Source organism: Marmota monax, unplaced genomic scaffold (assembly GCF_021218885.2).
Source record: "Marmota monax isolate L192 unplaced genomic scaffold, Marmota_monax_Labrador192_F-V1.1 WCK01_AAM20220418_F8-fsc00020, whole genome shotgun sequence".
In the NCBI taxonomy this organism is placed as follows: Eukaryota; Metazoa; Chordata; class Mammalia; order Rodentia; family Sciuridae; genus Marmota; species Marmota monax.
In genome coordinates, this window is record NW_026692912.1 from 5,892,458 (window position 1) to 5,917,093 (window position 24,636).

The following is a 24,636-nucleotide window of genomic DNA, read 5'->3' on the forward strand; positions in this document are numbered from 1 at the left end:
TACATATTGTTAAAGTTCTAGGAAAGAAATTATAGAGGAGTTTATGAATAAACAATGTCAGTAAAAAAAATTCCAGTTATAGTTTATAGAAAGCAGGTTTAATTTAAAGGCAGTGTACTAACCAGGTACATTTTCCTGCCACACTTCAGTCCATAAATTACATTCTTCTTTTTCAGATTTCTCTTCATCAGCAATTTCATGCATGCCTAGAAATGCCAAGGGCAAAACTTCTTTGGCATGGTTCTTTAATACATCAGGGCTGTATCGTCCAATCGCATGAATAGTCAAAGCACAAGAAATCTTATAGATGGGTTCTGAAGAGAAGAAGAAACCAAAATTTTATAATACTTATTGGTTTTCAGGATAACTAATCTAAATATACTATTGCTCAATTTGTACCACAGCAAAACAAACAAGTAAAATGAATTAGAAATGTTTCTAACAAAATACATTATGTCAGAGAAAAATTCACTGTTACTTTACATGTATTACTTCATTACATTACCGTCTAAATTAAAATTGACATGAAACAGAAGGTACCTTCTTTCTCCATATACCAGCCACTGAGCTTTTGCAGCAGTTTTTCAGTGCTGCTATCTCGTGAGGTCTAAAAAAGAAACAATTCTAGTCATTTCTCTATAATTATCAAAGAGTTTTATTTCACTAAATCAGAAATTCAACTCACCCGAACTAAATGGCCCATGGCAAATGCACAGGATTTCTGAATTACACTATTTCGATCTGTCAGGCCACTAAGCAAAGCACTCATAAGTTTACCTACCAGAAATAAAAGAAAAAATCTGATACTTGGTTAATCAAATGGTCTACTCTATTCCAAGACAAAAATAAATAAATAACCTTATAATTAATAGCTGGTTTACTCCATAATAGTTTAGATCTCTTGAATGTTATATTTGTACTGTTTTGCCTTCTGTCTCCTGATAGCAAATTAAAAGTTAACCAGTGTCTAGAATATTGTGGGGAAAGTTGCAAAAATGAGAGATGGAGACATAAAAGTTCATGAGATCCACATCTTACCTAGAAGCCAGTATAAGAAGAAAAATGCTGATATAAAATTAGTTCTGTATGATAAACAAGTCCTACAGAATGACAAGATACTCTTACCTCCTTATACCACTAAGAAACAACAATCAAACACTCCTAGGACAGTAAAAAACTTGCTAAACCCTGCAATCCTGGAGACAAAGGGATTTGGCAAGTAGGAAAAAAGCACACAGCATATTAAACATGTCTAAATATTTTTCCATTTAAAACTTTGTCTCATAAGATATACAACCATGTAAAAATTTCCACAAACATGGTAAAACAAACTCACCTGAGTAAGGTGTTAGGTCCTGCGGACACTGAGTTGTTAAAGACACGATGACACTGGCACAGCCTCCCTTCAGGGTTACAAAAAAAGCAAAGGTCTAAGTGTGATGATCACATTGTTCAGTCTATCAAACAATATGTTTTTAGTACCAAAGATTTAAATATATGAAACACATGAAGCCTAATAGACCCTCCAGAATTCAGTCTAGAAAAAGGAAAACTTATTTTGAACTCGTAATGAAGAGATTTTTTTTTTTTTGAAGACCTCCAACAAGATCAGTGGCCTTGGGCACTGTGATTTAAAAAAAAAAAAAAATGATACAATCTTGTAGGAAAACAACACAAGCAATCACTTACCAACTCTTGTGCTAGCATTTCCTTTTCTAAAAATTTAACCAAAGGAAATAGTTTTCAATGTATCCAAAGATACTCATCACAGCGCTTTAGTATTTTTTTTAAACCTAAAATCAATCAATGTTCCTCACTGGATTAAAATAAACAGTTTTATCTCCATACAATAGAGTATTATATGATCATTACTGAAAAATACATGCACAGAAAATATACTCAGTTTAAACAATTTTCTCTGTGCATTAAAATTATATACAATTTTTAAACGTTTTTCTGATTTATAAATGTTAAAAATTTTAAATAAATACCAATTTTTCCATGAGAAAAAAACTGAGCCATTTGTTTCAAAAAGGAGGTAGGGATTTTGGTTGAAATAGTGAGACACTATAGGTTCATCATTTGTAATGGCATGCCTACCCCAACCCCTCCCACCCCTGGTGCATGATATGGAGTGGGAAAGACTATGCCAGCATGGAGCAGGGGATATATGGGAACCCTGTATGTTCTGCTTAATTTTATTGTGAAACTAAACTGCCCTATTTTTAAAAAGTAAAAGAAAAAGCCTACCAAAAAAGTAGGGGATTATGCTTGTATAATCTTGAAAAGAGGACATTTTTCCACCCAAAACCTGCAGACCCCTCTACGAAATATTCTTATACCCTAAAACAATCACTTCCTGACGAATGGATGTGCGTCACCATTAAGTGATAATAAAGGAGAACCAAGAGTATGTACCCAGGGAACAGAAATGAATCCACCAAAAGAAGACATTAGTTTCCTACATCAGGCACATGTTATATTTCCAAATCAATTACAAGTTTTAAGCTACTCATGTAACCATAGAAACAAAATGTTCAATGTATAATAATATTAGGTTTTATAGAGATGCGAATTTCAAACATGATGGTTATTATATTTTTCTATCTAAAAACTAATGAAGATGTATACTTCCTCTTGTGAAAAATACATTTACTTACCTTAGTTCCAAGACCTACACCACTTCTGATCAGTTCACATAATCTAGGAACTAGCTCACCCAGCACCGACACATCAAGATATTGCAGGCACTTTTGGAAAAGAATAAATATGAAGGCAAACCTTAGCAAATAATTAAGTCAATACTACATCTTAAATTAAAAACTGCTTGGGTCAAATATGTACCCACTGGATTTGATATGAATTGGAAAAAATCACTGGTTTGATTTTGCTCTGATTTCAATATTTAAACCACCATTGCACTACAAACAGAAAAAATATCTATCAGCAGTTCAACATTAAAAACAGAACAAAACAAAAACAAGGAAAATCATCAATTTATTAAAGGAGAAAATAAAGATAACCCAGAACAAAAGACCTCTCTGGATCTACTTTCTCTTTATTAATTCATGTTTAATGTAAAAAGTCCTATGTTAAAACTGACCTCTTTGTGGGCATACCCTCCCATCCCTAGTAAGTCAGTTTCTTAGATAAATTCCTCTCTAGTTCAGTATACTGTATTTTTTAAAATGCATCCACATATTCTATTATTAATGAACATACACATATGGTGCTTGCTAACTATTCCCATTTCTTTAAGCTTTACATTCCCTCAGTAAACCAACTAAGACATAATATCCTTAGACTAAATTTTGGTATTATTCCCCCTGTAGGCACTAAAAATTTCTATTCTCCTTGTCCAGCAGCTCTGTGATCTGCTTAGTAAACCAATTTCCAGTAGCTCACAAGCTCTTAGTTAAGCATTACAGGGAATTCTTGGGTAGAGATGACTCTATCGAAACTCAAGGAGCTTTAAAACTCAGAACCGCAAAATGCCAAGAAGCTCTTAGCCAAAAATTCTTCCTATGACTGAAACAACATACATAACTGCTCAGTTCCCTTCAACTACCTTCTTTGCTAACTACTTCATTAAATACCTATAAGCTGATAATTTCTTGGTCCTTCCCAAAGACAACTCTTGGGGTGGGGTGGGGGGGTGGATTCTAAATCTTTTTAAAATAGGTAGATAGATCCAGATTATATCTCTTAATAGGTTATTCTCCCTTGTATCATAAATTTGGACTACTTAGTTCTAGTTTTAGGAAAACATTTACTTAATTTAGTAACAGAATAAGAAAATAAGAATATTTTTAAAACCCTCAAATGTATACATTTTCAATATATCATTCAAAAATTTTAAATATAAAATATTTTTTAAAAAAACAACTAGGACTGGGGTTATGGCTCAGCGGTAGAGCGCATGCCTAGCACGTGTGAGACCCTGGATTCAATTCTCAGCACCATAAATAAATAAATAAATGTATTGTGTCCAACTACAACTAAAACATAAATTAAAAAAGAAACAACTAGAGTCACAATAGCTAACTGATCTATCCCTTCAATTCATTTCATTTAATACAGGGTGAATACTTTGAAGAAATTACACTTGAAGAGAAGCAAACTAACTTTCTCATCATATTTAGACACTTACCATGTTGATTGTTTCCATCATGGGAGATGATTTGGCAGCACTGAGTCGAGCACTATCCATAGCAGCCTAAAGAACACAAATTTAAGTCCCTCAGGACATTCAATTAATTAGGAATAAGACACACAGACATCAATAAAAGGGTTGTACTTCTGAACTAAAGAGCTTTTTAAAAATAACTGGTAATAAAGCCAAGCATAAGTCTAATTTCTATTGACCCTCACTCAACAATTTAGCTGTAACATCTCATTACAGGTGAGAAACCCAGACAAGTAAGAAATTAACTGCAGTTAGAAATTTAACACAAGCGGGCTGGGGATGTGGCTCAAGCGGTAACGCGCTCGCCTGGCATGCGCGGGGCGCTGGGTTCCATCCTCAGTACCACATAAAATAAAATAAAGATGTTGTGTCCGCCATAAACTGAAAAATAAATGTTAAAAGTTCTCTCTCTCTCTTAAAAAAAAAAAAAAAAACACAAGCCACCCAGCTTTTTGAGACTCGTGTTCTCCATTCACTAAATAAAGTAATAGACTAAATTTCTAATAAACGTTTTCAAAAGTTGTGTCTAAGTGATTATATATATATATATATATATATATATATATATATATATATATATATATAATATTTAGTTCTTTTAACTTTGTGATGAACTTCATAACTGCAATGGTATTTTAGTCTAAACTATGCTGCAAAAGAGGTTATTACTATTCAGACAAAATAAATAAGAAAAACAAAGCAAAGAGAAGTGATTTGCCTAGGGTTGCAAAGTTTGAATCAATTTATACTCCTAATTTTCAAAACATTCTATGGGAATATAGAAAGGGTAAGTCTATTGCTAAAAGAAGCAAGAATGATGAATGGACAAGACAGAGCAGTAAAAGAGGCAAAGAGGAAAAAATAAGTTGGTAAAACAGTTTAGAGAAATTAAAAGTCAAATGGTAAAATGAAAGAAAACTGACATTGCAATGACAGCACCATAACGGTACTAATAAACAAAGATAAATGTAAAATAAACCAACCAAGTAGCTAAATATTCATGGAATGGAAACACATCACAGAAGAAATGGTTAATACAAAATGGAAAGATAATGGGCAGCATTTGTTTTTGTTTTTTTAAAGTACAAAACAGTACAATGAGATTCTTGCTTATCAGACTGATGTTGTTCAATGTTGGCAAAGGCTCAGATAAAAAGCAACATGCATAACCTGTGATGGTGCAAAACCTCTCCCACAAAAATTCAAACTCACCTCACTGTAAAATACTATGCATGCATTAAAAGGAATGAAAAAAAATCTATATATAGACATTATGTGTTATTCTGTTTTTTTAAAAATGAGTTGTAAAACAATATACACATTTTTAAAAAATGATAATCTTTAAATTATCTGTGGTTTGGTTGCCCATGACAAAAAAGAATTTGAAAGAGATTGATCAAATTATATTATGGGGGCTGGGGCTGGGGCTCAGCGGTAGCACACTTGCCTGGCATGTGTGAGGCACTGGGTTCATTTCTCAGCACTGCATATAAATAAATTAAATTAAATAAATAAATAAAAGTATAGCAGCAACTAAAAAATATTTTAAAATAGTTATATTATGTGCATGTATGAATATGGCACAATGAATACCACTATATAACTATAATGCATAAATAAAAAACAAAAAGTTTTTAAATAAAATAAAGAATTTGAAAAAAGGCACAGGAAACACTTAATAGTAGAGACTCCTAGGGGATTACTCGATAGGCTTATGTGTTGTTCTAATTTTGCTCCACAGAATATGTTTAATCTACAATTTTAACAAATGACTCTGATCAAAGGTAAGGCAATCCCAGCATATGTGAACAACAGAACAATCTTCAACTACAACAACAAAGTCTTTCTTCACTTGTAGCACAGGGGATGGTCCATAGAAGAGCTCTGAAGGTAGAAACCAACCCATAAAATAACAAGCATGCAAAAAAACAAAACAAAAACTGTATTAAATTTATATTAATGCATTTTTTAAGATGAAGGTGTCAGTTTTTATTAGATACATAATGTGCATGAGCCAGACTCGCCATCCCCCTCAAGAAAATAATAAAACACTGCATGTGCATATGGTTACAGGAACTGAGTGGTAATGTGATGAAAACATCATAAAGTCATGAAGTCTATCTAAAGACATTGGAAGTATTACTGAGACCCTCAGTACCTTAACAGGGCTTTTCCTTCATAATACTTACCAATAGACTTGTGCTACAAACTCACCTTTTCTTGGTCTGTAGCCCGAAGGCTCAAATAATTGAGAACTTGGGGCTCCAATACACTTAAGGATTCCAGCAGAGCGGGGATGAGTTTTGGTGCATGTGGTTTCAACATGGCTCCTGCACTTTTGCTGATCTTCACAAGGGTGTTAATGCTGTAAGACACACAGAATACAACTCCTGAGTAATTTTACCAAAAGTAATAACCCTACAGATCTAATCATGAGGATGTTCTGCAGTTCACTGCATTTAGGCATATACTTACATGGTTACAGAGCCTGGTCCTGGCAATTATTTTTTTATTTTGGCAGTGGGGAGAGTGCTGGGGATTGAACCCAGGACCTTCATCCCTTGGCACTTTCTTTTTAATTTCTTATAACAGAAACTTTCAAATATATATGAAAGGAAAAAGGATCATAAATGAAATTCCTTGTATTCCCCCCTTGTCCAACAATTAGCAATAATTGGCCAATTCTGTTTCATTTATAACTCTTCCATATATTCAGGCACAATTTTTCTCCAGCCACTGTATTATTTCAAAGCATATCCTATAATTAAACTTCAGTATGTATCTCTAATAATCAAGACTTTTTACCATAATCATAATGCCATTTTCACACTTTCAAAATATTAATAACTGGATGAGGATGTAGCTCAGTAGTAGAATGCTTGTCTAATACATATGAGGCCCAGGGTCCAATCCCTAGTACCAGAAGAAGTGTGTGTGTGTGTAAACAACTTTTTCTTATCATCTCACATTCAAATTTCCCTGATTATTTCACAAATATATTTAAAAGTTGATTTGTTGAAATAGGAATCCAGAATTCATCCATTATAATTGACTGCATTCCTTGAATCTTTTTGAAGAATTCCCTCCTTCCTCCTTTTCTTAATTTGTCCTCACTAATTATATTCCACTTGTATCATTTAACATGTTTCTCTGTACAGATTTACAGGTTAAATTGAGTTCAGGTTCAATTATTATGCGGGGGGGAACTATAGTAATCTTTCATAGGATGCATTGTTAAGTGGCCTACCTATCAAATTTTGTGGGATGCACATAATGTCTTTTTATGGTTTTAACAGTGATCAATGGATTCAGGTTTGATTAGCTTGAACCATCACAAAATTCCCTATTAGCCTTCCACCTAGTGGATACAGAAGCCACTAATGATCACTGTAAAGATTATTTTACTGAGAACAGAAAAATAGTAGCATTATTAAGTGTTATAACCAACTGGCAAGCTCTTGAGGACCTGGAATATTTAGAAAATGTGTACTGGCTGGGGCCAGTAACAACAAATAACATAACTTAGAATGCAAGCCAAAAACAAGGTCCCCTGAGAATGTTACCCTGAAAATATTTGACTCACAATTTTTCTTAAATGTTTGAGTTACCTCAATAGATTCTTCTCAATCTATTTCTTCATATTTTCAAGACATTCACAGAAACAATTCCTACTGAATGACTAGGAAATAAGTAAGGAATCAATTCATTCACTTATTCAATTGATCCATACCTCAGGGCTCGAACTTCTGTCACAGGACTCATCATTCCTTTGTCCAGAAGGCAAGGCAGAAGGACAGCAATGGTTCTCTGGCCAGCTGCTCCTTTGGCAGGGTCACACATTTTCACACAAACCTCACATACAAAGAGTACGGACATTAGTGAAACTGACCTCTAAGCCAATAAAGCATTCATATGACAAAATGATTTTCATTTCACTCTTAGTAAAAGAATAAATAAGTCTACACTCTCACATTATATGGAAAGACAGAGGAATGAGTACTGGTATTGAGTCTTAGGTCCACCAATAACTAAGTCAGAAAATTTAGCAAGGCATTTTACTCTCTAAATTTGTGAAATGGGGAACAAAAGAGTTGAAAATAAAATGTGAAAATGAATTTAAAAAACACTTCAAAGAAGGTTTAAAGTATCATCACCACCATCGCATTAATAATTTTCAGTGATAGGATAATATGCCAATAAGGAGCACAAATCTGAAATGTGAAACACCTGGATTTATGATCCAGTTTTACCACTGCAAAGTTTATGCAATTTGACGTAAAAGTCCCTGATAAATAACAAAATCAATTTCAAGTGGCAGACTATTTAGTTTCAAAAAGCTTTCCAATATCATAAATATGAAAGATGATAAAAGACAGATGTTGCTTGATCTAAGAGAGCAATGTGTTCTTCAGGGTGCAAGTCACACCTTATGTAAAGGCCTACAGATGCTCACCATTTAGAGATCAAAGGGATGTTGTTTAAGATATTAGTACTGCTTTCTCATCCATTATAAAAACAGTGAACTAAAAAGTGAAGCCAATTACCCAGCAACTAAATGAGATCTCATGTGACAAAAAATAAAGTATTGTCAAAGTTATACAAAACCTGCCCTATTCCATCCCCACAGGGATATGAGAGTTCTCACCTTGCTCAGAGTTTTCAGAGCTAGTTCAGCTGCTTTTCGTACAGACTCCTAAAAAGGAGGAAAAGTTGGCATCAGACAACTTAGAGAATTCATTCTTAACTCCCTACAATACACAATTAACTGCCTCAAACCCTACAGTAAAAAGTCTCTACTTTCAATATCATTAAAATATATACATACATCTCTCACACACACACACACACACACACACACGCACGAGATTCTACACTCAACAAGGAACGTATGCCATATTACTATTTTTAAAAATTGGGTATGACCTATTTTGACCTTACAAAAAAATTAGTCATAAAGTCTAATAGTTCAGAAATTAAATGTATCATAAAAATAAATACATAAAGATCTTTGTGAGGATTCTAAAAGATTAAAAAATTTCTAATGAATAAGGCAAAAAGACAAGCCTGAAGTGCCTAAATATATCAAAATATCCAAAATTTAGATTAGCCCAATGCTATAGTCTGGATACTAAGTGATCCCCAAAGGTCTATTTATCAAAGACATGGTCCCTAGAATGGTACTATTAGGAGGTGGTAAAACCTTGGAGAGGTGGGGCCTAATCAGAGGTCCTTTGGTCATAGGGGGTATGCCCTTAAAGGAGACTGTAAGACTTTGGTCTCTTGATCCTTCTCTTTGCTTCCTTGCTACGAAGTGAATAGTTTTACTTTACCACATGCTACTGTTCCTATGTGCTGCCTCAGCACAGGCCCAAAACAATGGGGTTCATCAATCACAAATTGGAATCTCCAAAACTGTGAGCTAAAATAAACCTCTTCTATTTGTAAATTATCTTGGGCATTTGTTATAGTGATATGAAGGTGACTAAGATGCCCAAGAAAAATTCAGAGAAACTTTTCATTAATCACTTTATTTGGGAATGACTAACCCAATTTACGAAACTGACCAAAGTAGAATTATTATGAATTATTTCAAAACAATTATTTGTCCCTAATCTAAAAGCATGAGCGATCTCTATTGAAAAGGTTAGTCACCATTTTTCTTTTTGTAAGTCAATTCAATTTAGATCTAAAGATATCACCCTTACAACTTCAGAGACAAATGAAGGCTTAAATTATGATAAGAGACTGTTTTTTTTTTTAAAAAACTGGATATGGAATTTCAAAATATATAACATATTTTTACAATTCCATATTAAGCTATTCAACAAATAAATGCAGATTTATTTCTTTCTATAATACCTTGATATCATCTTGTACTCTAAAAAGCGTTTCCCAAATTTCTGGAAGTTTATCAATGATGTCATCTAGGGGTCTTCCTCTCAATAAATCATTCAAAGCTAAACAGCTGAAAACAAGAACAAAAACAAAAAATTGATTGCAAATTTGATCAAAAGGGCTGGTGTTGTGGCTCAGTGGTAGAGTGCTTGCCTCACATGTGTGAGGCACTGTGTTCGATTCTCAGCACCACATATAAATAAAGGAATAAAACAAAGGTCCATCAACAACTAAAAAAAAAATTAATTTGATCAAGAAAACTCAATATGTTACTATGAAACATTCATATAGATTCCAGATCATGATTATCCTTTCTTAGTACCTCAAATATATCACATATATTTGGCCTTTACAATCATCAAACATTTGTTTCCCACAACTATAAGACACTGCCTTTGATACAATATGCCATGTTTTACTCACCATTGTGCCCTTAGCGCCTAATACATTGTCAAGCACATAGCAAATACTGAATGAATATAAAATGCATAGATAAATACATGCTACCATACAAAGTCATGAAAGTATATCAGATTGCCTAGCTGTCTACCAATTTAACAAACTGATCTTCAGCTTCTTTAATTTCTTCTTTTTTTTCCCCCAGGGCCAAGGACCAAACACAAGGTCTTGTGCATGCTAGGCATGCACACTGCCATTGAGCTAAATCCCCAATCCCTTCTTTAATTTAATATTTATATAAACTAACATAGGAAAACTACTGATAAGAGTTTAAAATAAACTAAAGAAAAATAATTACATAAGCAAACCAGAAATAAGCTTTCAAGTAGTTTTATTTTATTCCTTCTTCACAAAGTAAAAAACTTGGAAATTAAAAGGAAAAAAATTTCATTTGTATTTAACTATTCTTATATTTCAAAAATGATACCTGGATTCTCGAACTCGCCACATATTGCTAGTAAGATTCTTAACCAAATCTTGAAGAATTTCCTTCAAATACTTATCCACCTAATGAATGCAAAAAGATAATGTTAAAAATATAAAAGCCATCAACAATCAAATTATTCACTTCTCAACCATACTGGCCCATTTTCTGTATTAAACAGCCTACATGTCTCCCCAGGCATCTCGGCCTACACATCTCTCCGCACTTTGGTTGCTATAAGCTATCAGAGTGATCATTCTGAAATGCAAAGCTGAAAGTCCAATAACCGGGCATGCATACAAAGCTTCTGTGACTCATTTAGCTTCAAAAGTATCTGTTCTCTCTTATCTCCATTCCTTGGCACATACTTCCTTTACCTATAAACTCCTATTCATCCCTCAAACTCCAATTAGCCACCAATCAGAAAAGACTGTCCTAAGGACTCTCCTCTGTGAACCCATGGCAACTTCTTACAATGCATCATATCAGACCATCCAGTAAATGCACTGCTCCACTACACCGAGGACCTCAAGAGCAGGGATGATATCTCATCTCTGTATCTCCAGTACCTTGCATAGCATCTGTTTCATGAAGAAGTACTGTGATCGTTCATGATGAAAGATGAATTTCAACTTTTAAGCCTCTGTTCTGATATACATTTAATAACTTTGGAACAATGACAAATTGACAGTAGAGTCGGGGTTTATGCCAATAAATCCAAAGACTCCTATAACTTGTAGCTTTTCCACTTTTAATCTTGTAGGTAGAAGAGTTATGTTATGCTCACTTATACATCAGAAAACAAGAGAGAGAGATAAATAACTCATTAACATTGAACAAATGATAGCTTCCTATATCCCCTCCTCTATCTAACATACGTAATCTCATCACAATTGAAGCTTCACCTTTCACCCACTCAGAAATGATGATCACATCTCAAGATCCTAGAATTCAGACCTACAAGGCCCCTGGCCTATTAGGTTTTGGCTGACCCAGAGGTACCACATACTCTCCTAGAACAAATGGAACTCACTGAGCCTACAAAGCTGCACCCTCAAGTACCTTCCGCTATGAACAGGAATACATTCAACCTAGTATCAGACAGAAGAGGAAAGGGCCACATCATGTGCAGGCACTTATATAAAGCATTGTAGGGATCATGGTATTTATACAAAGTGAATTGCAAAGCCATGATGCAATCTGCCTTTTTTTAAAAATCACCTGCTACTAAGCTGATCATTAAAAAAGGAAGGTAAAGAAAAAGAGGAGGATAATGGTGACCTAGTCATCAGGATAGAATTAGGGAAAGAAGAAGAGTGGAGTCAAGGAAGACTTGGAAAGCATCATCAACAGAAATTGCTACTGAATTCATTTGGGAAGTAGGGGTAAGATACAGACAAAAATCAAGAATGATACCAAGTTTCCTGGTTTGGATAAGTATATAAACAGTGAGGAGAATATAAGAAGGTAGTTATATTTTTTTTTCAGTCCTGTTCTGGATAAGTTAATGATAGTGAAACAAGAGCCAAGTGAAGGTCTCAAGCAGGCAATCAGAAACACATATCTGGAGCACAGGCCACATCTGGGCCAGTACAGGACTAGAAACCATCACAATAAAGATAACTTTGATAAGCCATGGAACGGTATAGAGAAAGCTGAGAAAATTTAAGAGGTGGTACTCAGGCACATCCTGAGAAATTCTAATATCTAATTGTACAAACAACCAGTTGATAAAAAATCATGAGAGAAAAACAATACATGGTAATTGCTTGTTTCCCTGTCTGTCTCCCCAGGAAAGGGAACTCCTTGGAGGTCACACTATAACTCATTCTCCACAGCATCAACATACAATATTCCATTTGTTTGAATACACTACCATTTCCTTAACCATCCTCCAGCAGACACTTAGGTTTTTTCTATTTTTGAGATTTTAATAACTGCTGTTGTAAGCACCTTTGATATTGTGAAAGAAGGAAGAAAGCAATAATTGAAAGAAAGCTTATTTATTAAAACAAATAAGTAGTTAGGTAGAAAGTAGAAAGAAATATGGGTACTTTGGGACCTCAGACAAGCTATAGCATTTTCCTAACACATGAGAGTTCACAAATACTTGCCATTGATTTGTCAGTGACCAATGCATTCCAAATACTTGTCATGGCCTGTCGAATGCCAAGGTTGGGATCAAACTGATAACGATAAAGACGAGGAACTAGTTGAGGCAGAAAAGGAGCCAGCTGTTCTCCAGCTCTTGTAGCAATTACATTAAAACCAAAAGCAGCACCCTAAAAGTAATAAGATAAAGTGGCTCAGACATACCTATTGCAGTTAAAATATTAGCATTAAATAAATGGGAATAATAAAATCTCCCTCCCAAACTTAATCCTAAAGAGAGCTTGATTTCTTGGGTCTTCCTTACCAATCAGTAATAGTAGCCATGTGGTAATAAGGCTCTCAGACACAGATTTTACAAAGTCAATCAACTGCTACTGCCTGCCAACATAGCATGCTTGGTTTTAGAAGTAAAAAAGAAAAACTGCCCAGTGATAGCAACTTACCTTCCTTGAGTTCCACATTGCATGATGGTTGGCCAGATTCATAAATTTATACACCAGATCTGGCTGACTAAGATCACTTGCCAGAGAACAAAGCTCCTTGTAAGTAGAAAGGCCCTGGCTTAGAAACAAACAAACCAAAGGAAGTATGCAATAATACATTTCTCTACCTCTGGTCTAATACAAACTGCATCAATATTACTAGGCTACTTTAAAATTACACTTCCACTCAATTTCTCATACTGAATTATCTCATCACCATGGGGAAAAAAAGTTGGTTGAGAATACAAAAAGTCACCTACTTCAATTATCAACAATTCCTAAGCCCCTCTATATTGCTGCTGGTAAATAACCTAAATGTACCCATAACTCCCAGGTGGAGCTCTAACCGCCTTAGGGGGCAACTCAATAACTCCTCATTATATGGTACACAAATCTCTCTTATAATCATACGTCATTTAAAGACATTTGTTTCCCATAAGTCTTTTTAAAGTTAGACCACTCTAATCCTGATTCTTTGTGGAGTTTTTCCTCTAAACCAATAATATTTGCTCAAACTGCTGATCATTTTGTGTTATCTTGTGAAAAGTGAGCAATTTTTTAAAAAACGCAGAAGAGGTCTATCTGGAGAGCAAGTAGAATAAGAACAACTTTGGGAGCTCAAGACATAGCTCAGTGGTAGAGCACTTGCCTAGCAATTGCAAGGCCCTGCGTTCAATCTTTAGCACTATAAAATCACAATTTTTGATGTGAAAACGGTGAGCTACAGGAGAACATAGGACAGAATTAACAGCCTGCAGCTTTTGCCTGTCAAAGAGACCACAGCAAGGCAAACTGACAAGCTACACCCATTTACCCAACAATTCTTAGAGCAAAAGTAAAAATATAATCACGGTGGAATAGTGATAAAATAAAGAAGGTAAAGCTCAAGGAATTAATTGAAATGCTGAACTGATGAACTCTAAAATATCAGGTTGCCCCACTAAAGGTATACTAGAAGCCAAGCTATGCTGCCATGTCCTCACTCAGGACTGAATTACCTGAGAGCTGAAAGCACTTGGCTTAGTCAGTCTCCCAAACTACCCTCAGAGCCTCAGGGTCAAGGTCTCCCACTGAGCAACCCACCACCAATAGCTAGTCATTGAAGAGATATAAAGGCCTAAAGAGGGAACATAAGGGTGTAGGCTTTGTGTCTCAAAGCAGGAAAAATGAAGGGCCATCCCATTCCAGCAGAAAGCTCCTCTGACTTTCAGTATCCACGGCAGTAATGAAAGCAATTCAGACCTTTCCACTCCTGTTGGCCTTATCCTGCTTGCTTGTTCCCACTAAGGAACTCCCCAATGAACTTCCAGCATACAAATCTGCATCTCAGAGTCTATTGCCAGCAAACCTAATATAAAAGAGTAGGCTTTCCCTTACAAATTTTCTTTTTCCACCAACAAACAACATTTCTGTAAGGATAAAAACTTCCTCACTGCTAGGTTTACCAAACTGGAAAGAAAGGGATGGAAGGGAAGAAAGGGAAGGAAAGGGAAGGGAGGGAGGAGGGAAGAAGGAAAAAAAATTAATTCTACACTAAATTATCAATGGATTTGGCATACTTACCCATCCGGTGTTTTGCCAAGGGTTCCCCCTTGAAACACAACTGTCTCTCCAGAAACTTCATGTTTAGCTCTACACCAAAATAAGAATTTAAATCAGTCTCAAACTTTCCATACCAGCATTCAACTAAAGACATGTTTCATTTGCAAACTGGTAAAATTGAACTTCCTATCAAGTGCCTACTATACTCAAGATGTAAAAGTCAACTACTCTTTTCCATTAAGCTGAGGATGTTGTAAAACCAAATTTTAAATGAACAAATTAACATATGTAAGTGACAGCCCATACAAAGTTACACTGAATTAAACGTGGTCACACATTTAAAAGCAACTTTGCCACAAGGAAAGCAACATAAAGGACAACCAAGAGTAAGACTGACTTCCTCCTATATACCTCACGGATCAGACTACAAATGATGTACACACTTCTTCACATCTTAATTTTCATTTAGCCATCAGTAATTACAGTATTTTTCTAATCCAATGCTTTAATTGTGCTGGGACCATTCAAACTTCAAAGTCTGACTAACTGGCATATTTCTAAAGTAAACAGTGTATAATGAGATAATTTTTATTTCATAGCATATTCTCTCTGTAAGTACACACACTTGCTATGTTCAAATGTGAAATGTTCAAGCTCACCATACCTTTTGCCAGTCATAAGTGTTTCAACAAGCAGAGACACCAATTCCTGTTGATCTTGTTCACTGCCTAGTTCATAAACCAACCCAAGGCCTTTGGAGGCAACATCTTGGCTAAGTTCTACCAAAAAAAAAAAAGGATAAAATTATAATATTCTTAAAAATTCTGACTACTTGAATTTAAAATAGAATATTATTCAGCATTAAAAGAGAATAAAATATGGCATTTGCAGGTAAACAGATGAAGTTGGAGAATATCACGATAAGTGAAGTAAGCCAATCCCCAAAAAACCAAAAGCCAAATGTTCTCTCTGATAAGTGAATGTTGATCCAAAATGCGGGGAGGGGGCATGGGAAGAATGGAGGAACTTTGGATTGGGCAAAGGGAGGGAGCGAAGGGCAGCGGGCATGTGGGTAAGAAAGATGGTGGAATGAGAAGGACATCAATACCCTAGGTACATGTATGACTGCACAAATGGTGCGACTCTATAGAGTGTACAACTCAAGATTTGAAAAGTTGTGTTCCATCTAGGTACAATGAAACAAAATGCATTCTGCTGTCATGTAGAACAAATAAAAATTTTTTTTTAAAGTTGCCCTTTTGAAGTAAAGCATCTAATAGGAAGAGAATAAAATGCATCCAATTTTTTTAAAAAATGGTATCAAGTACAAATGCCAGTAATCCCAGCTATTCAGGAGGCTAATGCAGGAGGATGGCAAGTTTGAGACCAGCAAAGGCAACTAAGAAAGACTCCATCTGAAAATGAAAAACAAAAAAGAACTGGGGATGGGCTGGAGTGCTCAGCGGTAGAGCACCTCCCTAGTATGTGCAGGGCCCTGGGTTTGATCCTCAGCACCACATAAAGGTATTGTGTCTAACTATAAATAAATAGAACTGGAGGTGTAGTTCGGTGGTAAAATACCCCTAGGTTCAATCCCCAGAACAAAAACTAAAAAATCCAAAAATAAAGATAAGATAGAAAGGGCCTGAGGAGGGCTGGGGATGTGGCTCAAGCGGTAGCACGCTCGCCTGGCATGCGAGCGGCCCAGGTTCAATCTTCAGCATCACATACAAACAAAGATGTTGTGTCCACCGAAAATTAAAAAAAATTTTTTTAAAAAAAGGGCCTGAGGATGTAGTTCAGTGAGAGAGCACCACACACACACACACAAAAAAGGCAGGGGAGTGGGTCAAAGTGTTTAATTAAAAAAACAAAAAAAAACACAGAATCAATCAGCCTATTTCGCTGAAAATCTCAGTGGACATGGCACATGAGTCACTGTAATGAGAATTACATCACAGAAAATCCAACTCACAAACCAAGACAGTATAGATAGACCTATTACCACAGGGTACATAGTAACAAAATATCATTGTTAAGTAGTACACAGAAGAGATTTTAAAAAGCCTCACAGAATACCTACGTTCAATTTTTAAACTGAAAGGTCAATACAAGATTGTATGATTTTAAAAGTTATAAAACAAATCAACTATTTATTTGTATAATGCATTTACCTCTCCTAGCCTCAATCAGAGAGGAAAGGTAATAAGAAATAGAAGAAAATACTTAGTACAGGTACTAATATTAAAGAAGGCCACAGCTCCATTTTTAAGTACAAAGCTGAAGAACATGTTCTAAAAACATGTTTAAAAGTTGCATTAACTTGAATTCAAAATAGAATATTACTCAGCATTAAAAGAGAATTAAATTATGGCATTTGCAGGTAAATAGATGAAGCTGGAGAATATCATGCTAAGTGAAGTAAGTGATTTTTAAAAATGAAATAAGGATTTTAATTTCCTGTACCCTAATCAGAAATTCAGGGTTCTTTTCTTAATCATTAATATAATTATTACCCTTAAAACTAAGAATTTAATTTTATTTTGTTTTTGAGCTATGTAAAATAGTTCAAAAAGTTCTTTTATGTTCATTAATCCAAACTTTTTGAAATATAAAATACAAGTTTAATGAAGCTTAAAAATAAAATATTTACTGACAACCTACCATCATTTTCTGACAGAACTGAAACAAATGCACTCTGAATTTCTTTAAGATGAGACTGAAAGAAGAAAAAAGGCATTAGAACACTGTAACTCTACCTCTTTGAGAGAGTTAAAAACTTGATCTTAAGAATACAAGAACCCTGACGATCAAGGTAGTCACAAACCCTGCTGCACCCTCATCTTCATAGATGTACAAATTACCCAAAGTTGTGCCACTCACAGGTAGTCTAATACTGAGCCGCTCCCATCCTTAGTACTTCTGACCTTATACCTTCAAGTATCATCTTCCAATCAGTATCTACCAACCACCATCCTTCCTTAATGCACAGCTTATTTTAAAATCCCTGCTATTACCCTCACCTTCATACACTTTCCTTCTGACCTTTCATTCTTAAATACTGTGGTTTCCAACAGAGCTGGGAGCAAGGCTTACCTTCACTTCCTTATGGGTACTAAGCTTCCTCACAAGGGAAAGGAGCCAGATACAGGCTGCTTGCCTCACATGTGGGTTGGGGCTGATGATGTGTTTATTTAAAATCACATCCAACACCCAGGGGACTACATCATTCACTTTGGCGCCTAAGGAAAAACAAAGGAAGTTAATGATTAAAAAAACTAAATATATTTTCCTGAGAAAATTCAATTGAAACCAATAATTACTCAATATAATGATTTCATAATCAATTAAAATTCAAATGACTGAAAGTATAATATCTGAAGAAATCAATAATTATTCACTTTAAAACCTAAGATAAGCTTAAATAACCTTTCAAAGAAATTCAGATAATTTTAATTCCCTAGAATGAAAAATTATCCCACCCTCTCCAGTCTCAAAAATTTTACTTTTTCTACTAGATCTTTCTTAACTTCCATTTAAAAACAAATAAGCGAAACTCTTTTGACTTCACTTTACTTCTCCAGCTACCATGCATTTATCTCTTTTCCTTCACTACTTCTGGGCTTCTCAACATCAACACTGCTAACATTTCTGGCTGGGTAATTCTTTGCTGTGGCGATCTGTCCTATGCACTGTAGGATACCTTGCCTCTACCCATTAGAGATTAGTAGCACCCATCTTCCCCAGTACCCAGACATTACCAAAGTCTCACTCCTCCTGTTAAGAAATCACTGCTTTACATCAAACCATTCAACATCACCCCAGGTACGTGCATGACCACATATATGGTGTAACTCTACATCATATACTACCAGAGAAATGAAAAGCTGTGCTCCGTTTGTATACAATAAACCAAAATACATTCCATTATCACATATAACCAATTAGAACAAATTTTAAAAAAGAAAAAACACATTCAAAACAATTCCATACTCATGATCAAACTTTTCCTTCCTCTTAATTTTTCTTAAACCTACTCCAAATCAGCCATTTACCTTTTCTTTGCCAAAGAAATTACTCATAAAAGTCACCAATTATCTTCCTGCTGCTTGCTAAGTCCAATAATCACTTTTCAATTTTCATCTTTTCTTTTTCCATTTGCATCTTAATTGACCTGTCAGCAGTATAGAGACAACTGATTCCCTTACTAACCTGCAACTTCTCACCCCATTTCAAGGTCTCTCACTGACCACATTAAACTAGTTCTGAGAGTCATATGAAATCCCTTCTTTTACTTTCCCATAACTACAATATAGCCAGCTACTATAGTTCTATCTGGGCACTACAATCACCAAGTAAGCAGCCCATACTAGAGTCCCAAGGACTAGGGACTAACCTGCCTAGGACTAGGCCCTAACTTGCTTTTCAAATGCTCTTCTTTCCATTCACAGCAAGATTACTGACTGTAACAAACAATACAGATATTGGGGCAAGTAGCATTCGGCTGAGAATAACACAATATGCATGACTAAATTTCAGGGTAACAGATTCATAGGCACCACTTCTCCACAATATGTTATATTTTCCTTTCCCTGAAAACATAAAGATGAGGGAACTAAATGTTGATTTAGTGGACAATTTGAGATTCTTCTGCATGAATAGAAAGCCAAGCAGGATCCAATCTTCCAAAAAGTTTGAGACAACATATGAAGTTCAAAAGTATAAAAATCAGCATAGAAACCTCCCTATTATTCTTTTCCTTAAGTCACTATGTGAAAATCCATGGACTTACAAAATATGCCTCTTACGGCAAAGCCACTGTTCAGTATGAACCCTCAGTTCTGTCAGACCTGATATCACCTCTCACATGCAACCTAGGAATTTCCACTTCACATTTGATTACCTCCTTGTTAACAATGGTAGCTTCCTTGAGTAACTTCTTTCTCTTTTACAAATTTCTCATTGCTTTATCTCATGTGCATTCAAAGATAAACCTCAGAGAAGTGACTTTAATTCAGCTTCTGTCAATCCACAGTTGTCCTAATTATAATGCAAGCTAAAAGTATTTTTCTATTTCCCTTAAATTTCTTTATGGTAGCTAATACAATAATAGGTAACAAAGTAATGCAGTGTGTTAAGTGCAATACCTAAATTAATGTCTCATAACACAATATAATTCACAACAGAATAATTACCATGAGAACATTATATTTTAATTTCCAACTAAGAAAATAAAATCTAAACACTTTGTTTTAAGGATTAAAATAGAAATTCTGGTTCAAATATTGAAATAGATTTTCAATTTCAAATTCAAGACAAACCACAGATATTTTAAACCTTAAATCTATAATATATAGTCAGAAACCATACAACGCCCCCCACCCCCAATGTGCAATCACTAAGAGTCAGTGCACCTTTAGGGCTAGCAAGACACTGAAGCTTTATTATGTAACAAAGAATTTAAGGGATACATCACTTGGAAACTGCTACATCTCAAACTCTGAAACTGGCTAAATACACTAATCCTAACGAAAATAGCAGAAGTTTGAAGGAATTCACTGATAACTCCCTGTCCTGTTTGCCAAAGGCCTTTTAGAAGTTCTCACTGATTTCATGTTTACTTTTCTTCTATCAACTATTTTCCTTAATTGAACGACATTAGTACAGCATGTATAAGTACAAGAAACTGAGTTCATAATTTATTTGGTTCAAGTGTGATATAGAAAACATAAATCAATTAGTTGAATATTTGGTACCAGAAGGAGGAATATATTCTTCTTCAGTCACTAGCCAGGCATCTCGGGCAGCCACAGAACTAGTTCCTATTGCAGCACTGGTAATGGCTTCACCAATAGTGAACTGAAGTTCTATCTGCTTGGCCTGCAAAGAGGGAAGCAAAAGCCATGAATGAAAGAAAATATGTACATCCATTGTTATAAAAAAAAAGCTGCTTAATCCTTTGTTTATCTGCATGCTTTGTTTTCACTCTTTTGCGAGGCTTAACTCAGTGATTATAAAGCAAGGTAGAATGAGGGGTGGAGAATGACTTGAAGACCTTTTTCCAGGTCCATGCTACACTCCTCACCTTCGGCAAAAAATGACTAAGCAGTGATTTTTTAATCTTTGTATGCAGGATATAGTTCACCTAGGAGGACAGGGTGTCCTGTCCACTGGCTTTGAAGCCACACTGACTTCAATACAACTTATAGTTATCTCACCAGCTACATACCCTTTATCTAAACTTTCCTGAGCTTCAACATAATACTATTACTTACCTCATCAGGCCATAAGGACTATATGAGGTTACTGTACATAAAGTTTCTATTATACAGTATGCCTGACTACAGTAACTGTACAATAAACAGTAGCTATTATAATTAACTAGTAATTATTTAAACTTATTAACTCTTCATACTCTTAATATCAAATAATTCAAAAAAAAGAATGATAAACCAAGTATAAAATGTTCAAATTTAGCAAATCTAGATAAAAGATAAACAGAAGTCCTTCACACTCTTCTTATAACTTCAGTGTTAAGTTTGAAATTGCTTCAAATGTAAAGCATTAAAAATTCTCCTAGTATGTATTCAATTGTTTAAAAATCTGATTTAGAAATTTTAACATGCTTCACAAGTATGAGTCACTGATACAACATGGAGTTGGACCTGTCTTGGTTCCCTCTGGCATTGTTCTGTTTACCGTGACTTGGAAGAAGTCTAAGAATAGGAGAAATAAGAAGGGAAAGAAGAACAGACAGCCTATGAGGGGCATGAGCATAGTGACTCCACAAAGAATACAAACAACATCCCTAGGCTAGCCATTCTTGGGCTTCATCAACAAAAAGCTCTAGTAGTGATAAGGCATCAAGTGTTACACACCACAAGATTCCTAGTTGAAGGGAAATGAATTTAAAGGCTTTTGCCCTGCAGCTTTGCTGGCCAAAAGCTTCTCTTGGCAACTTCAAACTAAGAAAAGGTATTTCAACACAGGATCTTTACTAGGGATTTATTTTATGTGCTATTGTTACATATTTTCTATTGTGAATGATACAGTTGGCATCAAAAAAAAAAAAGTCCCATAACTACATTTATGAATGATACAAGATCGTGCCTTTACTTTGAACATTCCAGAAATAAAGAGAGGGTTAATAGATTAAAATAAAGCAAGCGTGTGGGAGTTAACTATATAATGATATTACTTTTGTTTAAAATCTTCCCACAATGAAAAGTTAAAATACACAAAAAAAATTTCAAACTTTATCCTAGTTGATTATCAAGATATTCTGCTTCTCTGATTTATGCTTTTTCGTTCATTCTTTAATTTCTCCACGCTTCTAGTTTTTCATATATTTTGTATTTCTAAACTCTTAAAATAATGGCATCAAATGAAAGGCATCCAAAGAAGCTTTCATTTGTTCAAACAAAACTAGAACAGATTTTATAGGGGAAAAGATGAAAAATCAGACATCATCAGTTTCTCTCCAAGTGGCTACAATGTCTCTGGCATCCAGAAAGAACCTGATACAGATAAAATTCACTTTAAAAATACTGTATGGGCCAGGCACAACGGTAGTCTATAACCCCAGCTACTCCGGAGGCTGAGGCAAGAGGATCCCAAATTCAAGTCCAGATTGGGTAGATTATTGAGATCCTGTCTCAAAATAAAAACTATTAAAAAGGCTGGGGGTGTGGCTCAGAGATACCCTAGGTTCAATCCCCAGTACAGGAAACAAAACAACCCAAAAGCCTGAATTTTAATACTGGCTTTCACATTCAGCTGCCTTAGTCCCTAACCTCAAGCCTGCTCTCTCCTGCCTCAAATTCTCCAAAGGCCAGCAGCAACCCCCCTTCCAAAAAGCCTCCCCAATCCTCTTGACAAAATTATACTCTCCTTTGTGATTCACATAATTACTTGTTTTACCACTATTTATGAGGTTCTACCAATATTATCACACAGCTAGGTCCTTGCATTATAACAAAGTACAAAACAGACTCTTCCTTCAGTCTAGTACGCAATTAGAAGCTGTGATAAATGAATGCTATGAAGAAAAAGAATGGGAGTCATGATCACTCAAATAACTAAAGAATCTACTCTAGCTTGAAGGGTCAGGGAAGGCTTTGCAAGGAGCATAGCAATAACTTGAGAAGGAAAATGAATACAGCACTTTCAAAAATTAGAGCAAAGAGGGCCAAAGAGGCCAGTATACAAAAATGTGAGTGAATGTCAAGAACCAGTGCTAGATTACACAGAGGCCAGATCAGGCAATGTTCAGATACTTACCACAATGTATTAGTATTCACTATTTAAAGATTCCACTACCCTGGGCATCTAATGGACAGAAACTAAACCACCACACTTGAAAGAAACTGGAATTACCAGCACCCACTTCCCACAGCTAGCTGGCTGACTGAGTAGGTTTCCCCTTTAATACTCTCTTCTTCACTCAGAAATTATAAGGAAAGGCCTTTCCCATGTAAATGATTTAGTTAGATCTATGCCTGCAAAGTGATGAGCCTAAAGCTAGCAGCCAAAAGTCAGTGTGAGGTAAATAAATAAAGTTTAATTAAAAGTCACACGCACACACACGCACACACAGACAAAATCTCATAGCATGCAAAATTTCAACTAAAATATGCCTTTTGTTTGACTAACAATCAAAGAGTAATATAAATACCTCCACGGAATCCATCAGACCTTGCAAGAGGAGTTTCTGATGAGGAAAATCCCCATCCCCAACTGGAAAATAGCCCAATGTTTGAATTGCTCGTTCTTTCATCTGGAAGAAAACAGAATTTTTCTTTTAGACAAAGTATACAACAGCTTTACCCCAGAACAGTGTTTCCAAAATGAAATGACAGGAAGAGCAGTCTGTCAAACTAACATACCCATGCCTACATTTTTCTAAAAGCATACAAATTTACAGTATCTCTGTAAGACAGTAAAGGCAGAAAAACATAAAACTGAGTCCATAGGAGATCCATAGCTGTGTTAGAGGAAGAAAGCCTTTAAACCATCAGGGTTAGAAATATGGGTTCTGGGACACAGACGAAATCACATCTCAACCATTTCTTTCAGTAGCCTTTATAGGTAGGTATGTGACCTCTCTGTGGCTCTCATTCATATTATCTCATGAACTACTATGCCTACTGCACTGAACTTTTTGGAGTATTCAGTTTTAATGCATGCTAAGTGTGTCGCACATTCCCTGGCACATCACAGGGCTCAAAAATAGCTGGTAATGATTGGTTAATAATAGCTAATAAACAGAAGCTAGACCAGAAGTAAGATTATCATTGTTAAACCTGTTGTAAACTAATTTTTCTCCTCATAAAATCATGTTTAAAACTGATGTATATTAATCACAAATAAGTCTATGAAAATTCTACCCAAACCTAAAAACCTACAAATGTCCTCTTCCTTCAGATTATTCACACTGCTTACTAATGACCAGGCTTCTTTTAATTTTAATATTTTTATTAGTTATTGATGGACATTTATTTATTTGTTTGTTTATATGTGGTGCTAAGAATCAAACT

The 24,636-nt window shown here is 35.2% G+C and overlaps 1 protein-coding gene across 5 annotated transcripts in view; it reads right to left on the minus strand.

Moving 5' to 3' along the window:
- Ecpas (Ecm29 proteasome adaptor and scaffold) overlaps positions 1–24,636 on the minus strand; it is a 115,223-nt gene that overhangs the window by 12,437 nt on the left and 78,150 nt on the right. For all 5 annotated transcript variants that reach the window (XM_046451391.2, XM_046451390.2, XM_046451392.2 and 2 more), the window contains 19 exons: positions 23,775–23,876; positions 20,857–20,980; positions 18,197–18,342; positions 17,765–17,819; positions 15,765–15,879; positions 15,122–15,190; positions 13,520–13,637; positions 13,079–13,246; positions 10,968–11,047; positions 10,046–10,151; positions 8,832–8,879; positions 7,917–8,038; positions 6,401–6,551; positions 4,151–4,216; positions 2,661–2,750; positions 1,337–1,403; positions 686–777; positions 541–607; positions 123–314 (listed from right to left, as the gene is read on the minus strand). In XM_046451391.2, the coding sequence (XP_046307347.1) occupies positions 123–314; positions 541–607; positions 686–777; positions 1,337–1,403; positions 2,661–2,750; positions 4,151–4,216; positions 6,401–6,551; positions 7,917–8,038; positions 8,832–8,879; positions 10,046–10,151; positions 10,968–11,047; positions 13,079–13,246; positions 13,520–13,637; positions 15,122–15,190; positions 15,765–15,879; positions 17,765–17,819; positions 18,197–18,342; positions 20,857–20,980; positions 23,775–23,876 (1,978 nt within the window). The remainder of the gene's footprint in view (positions 1–122; positions 315–540; positions 608–685; positions 778–1,336; positions 1,404–2,660; positions 2,751–4,150; positions 4,217–6,400; positions 6,552–7,916; positions 8,039–8,831; positions 8,880–10,045; positions 10,152–10,967; positions 11,048–13,078; positions 13,247–13,519; positions 13,638–15,121; positions 15,191–15,764; positions 15,880–17,764; positions 17,820–18,196; positions 18,343–20,856; positions 20,981–23,774; positions 23,877–24,636) is intronic.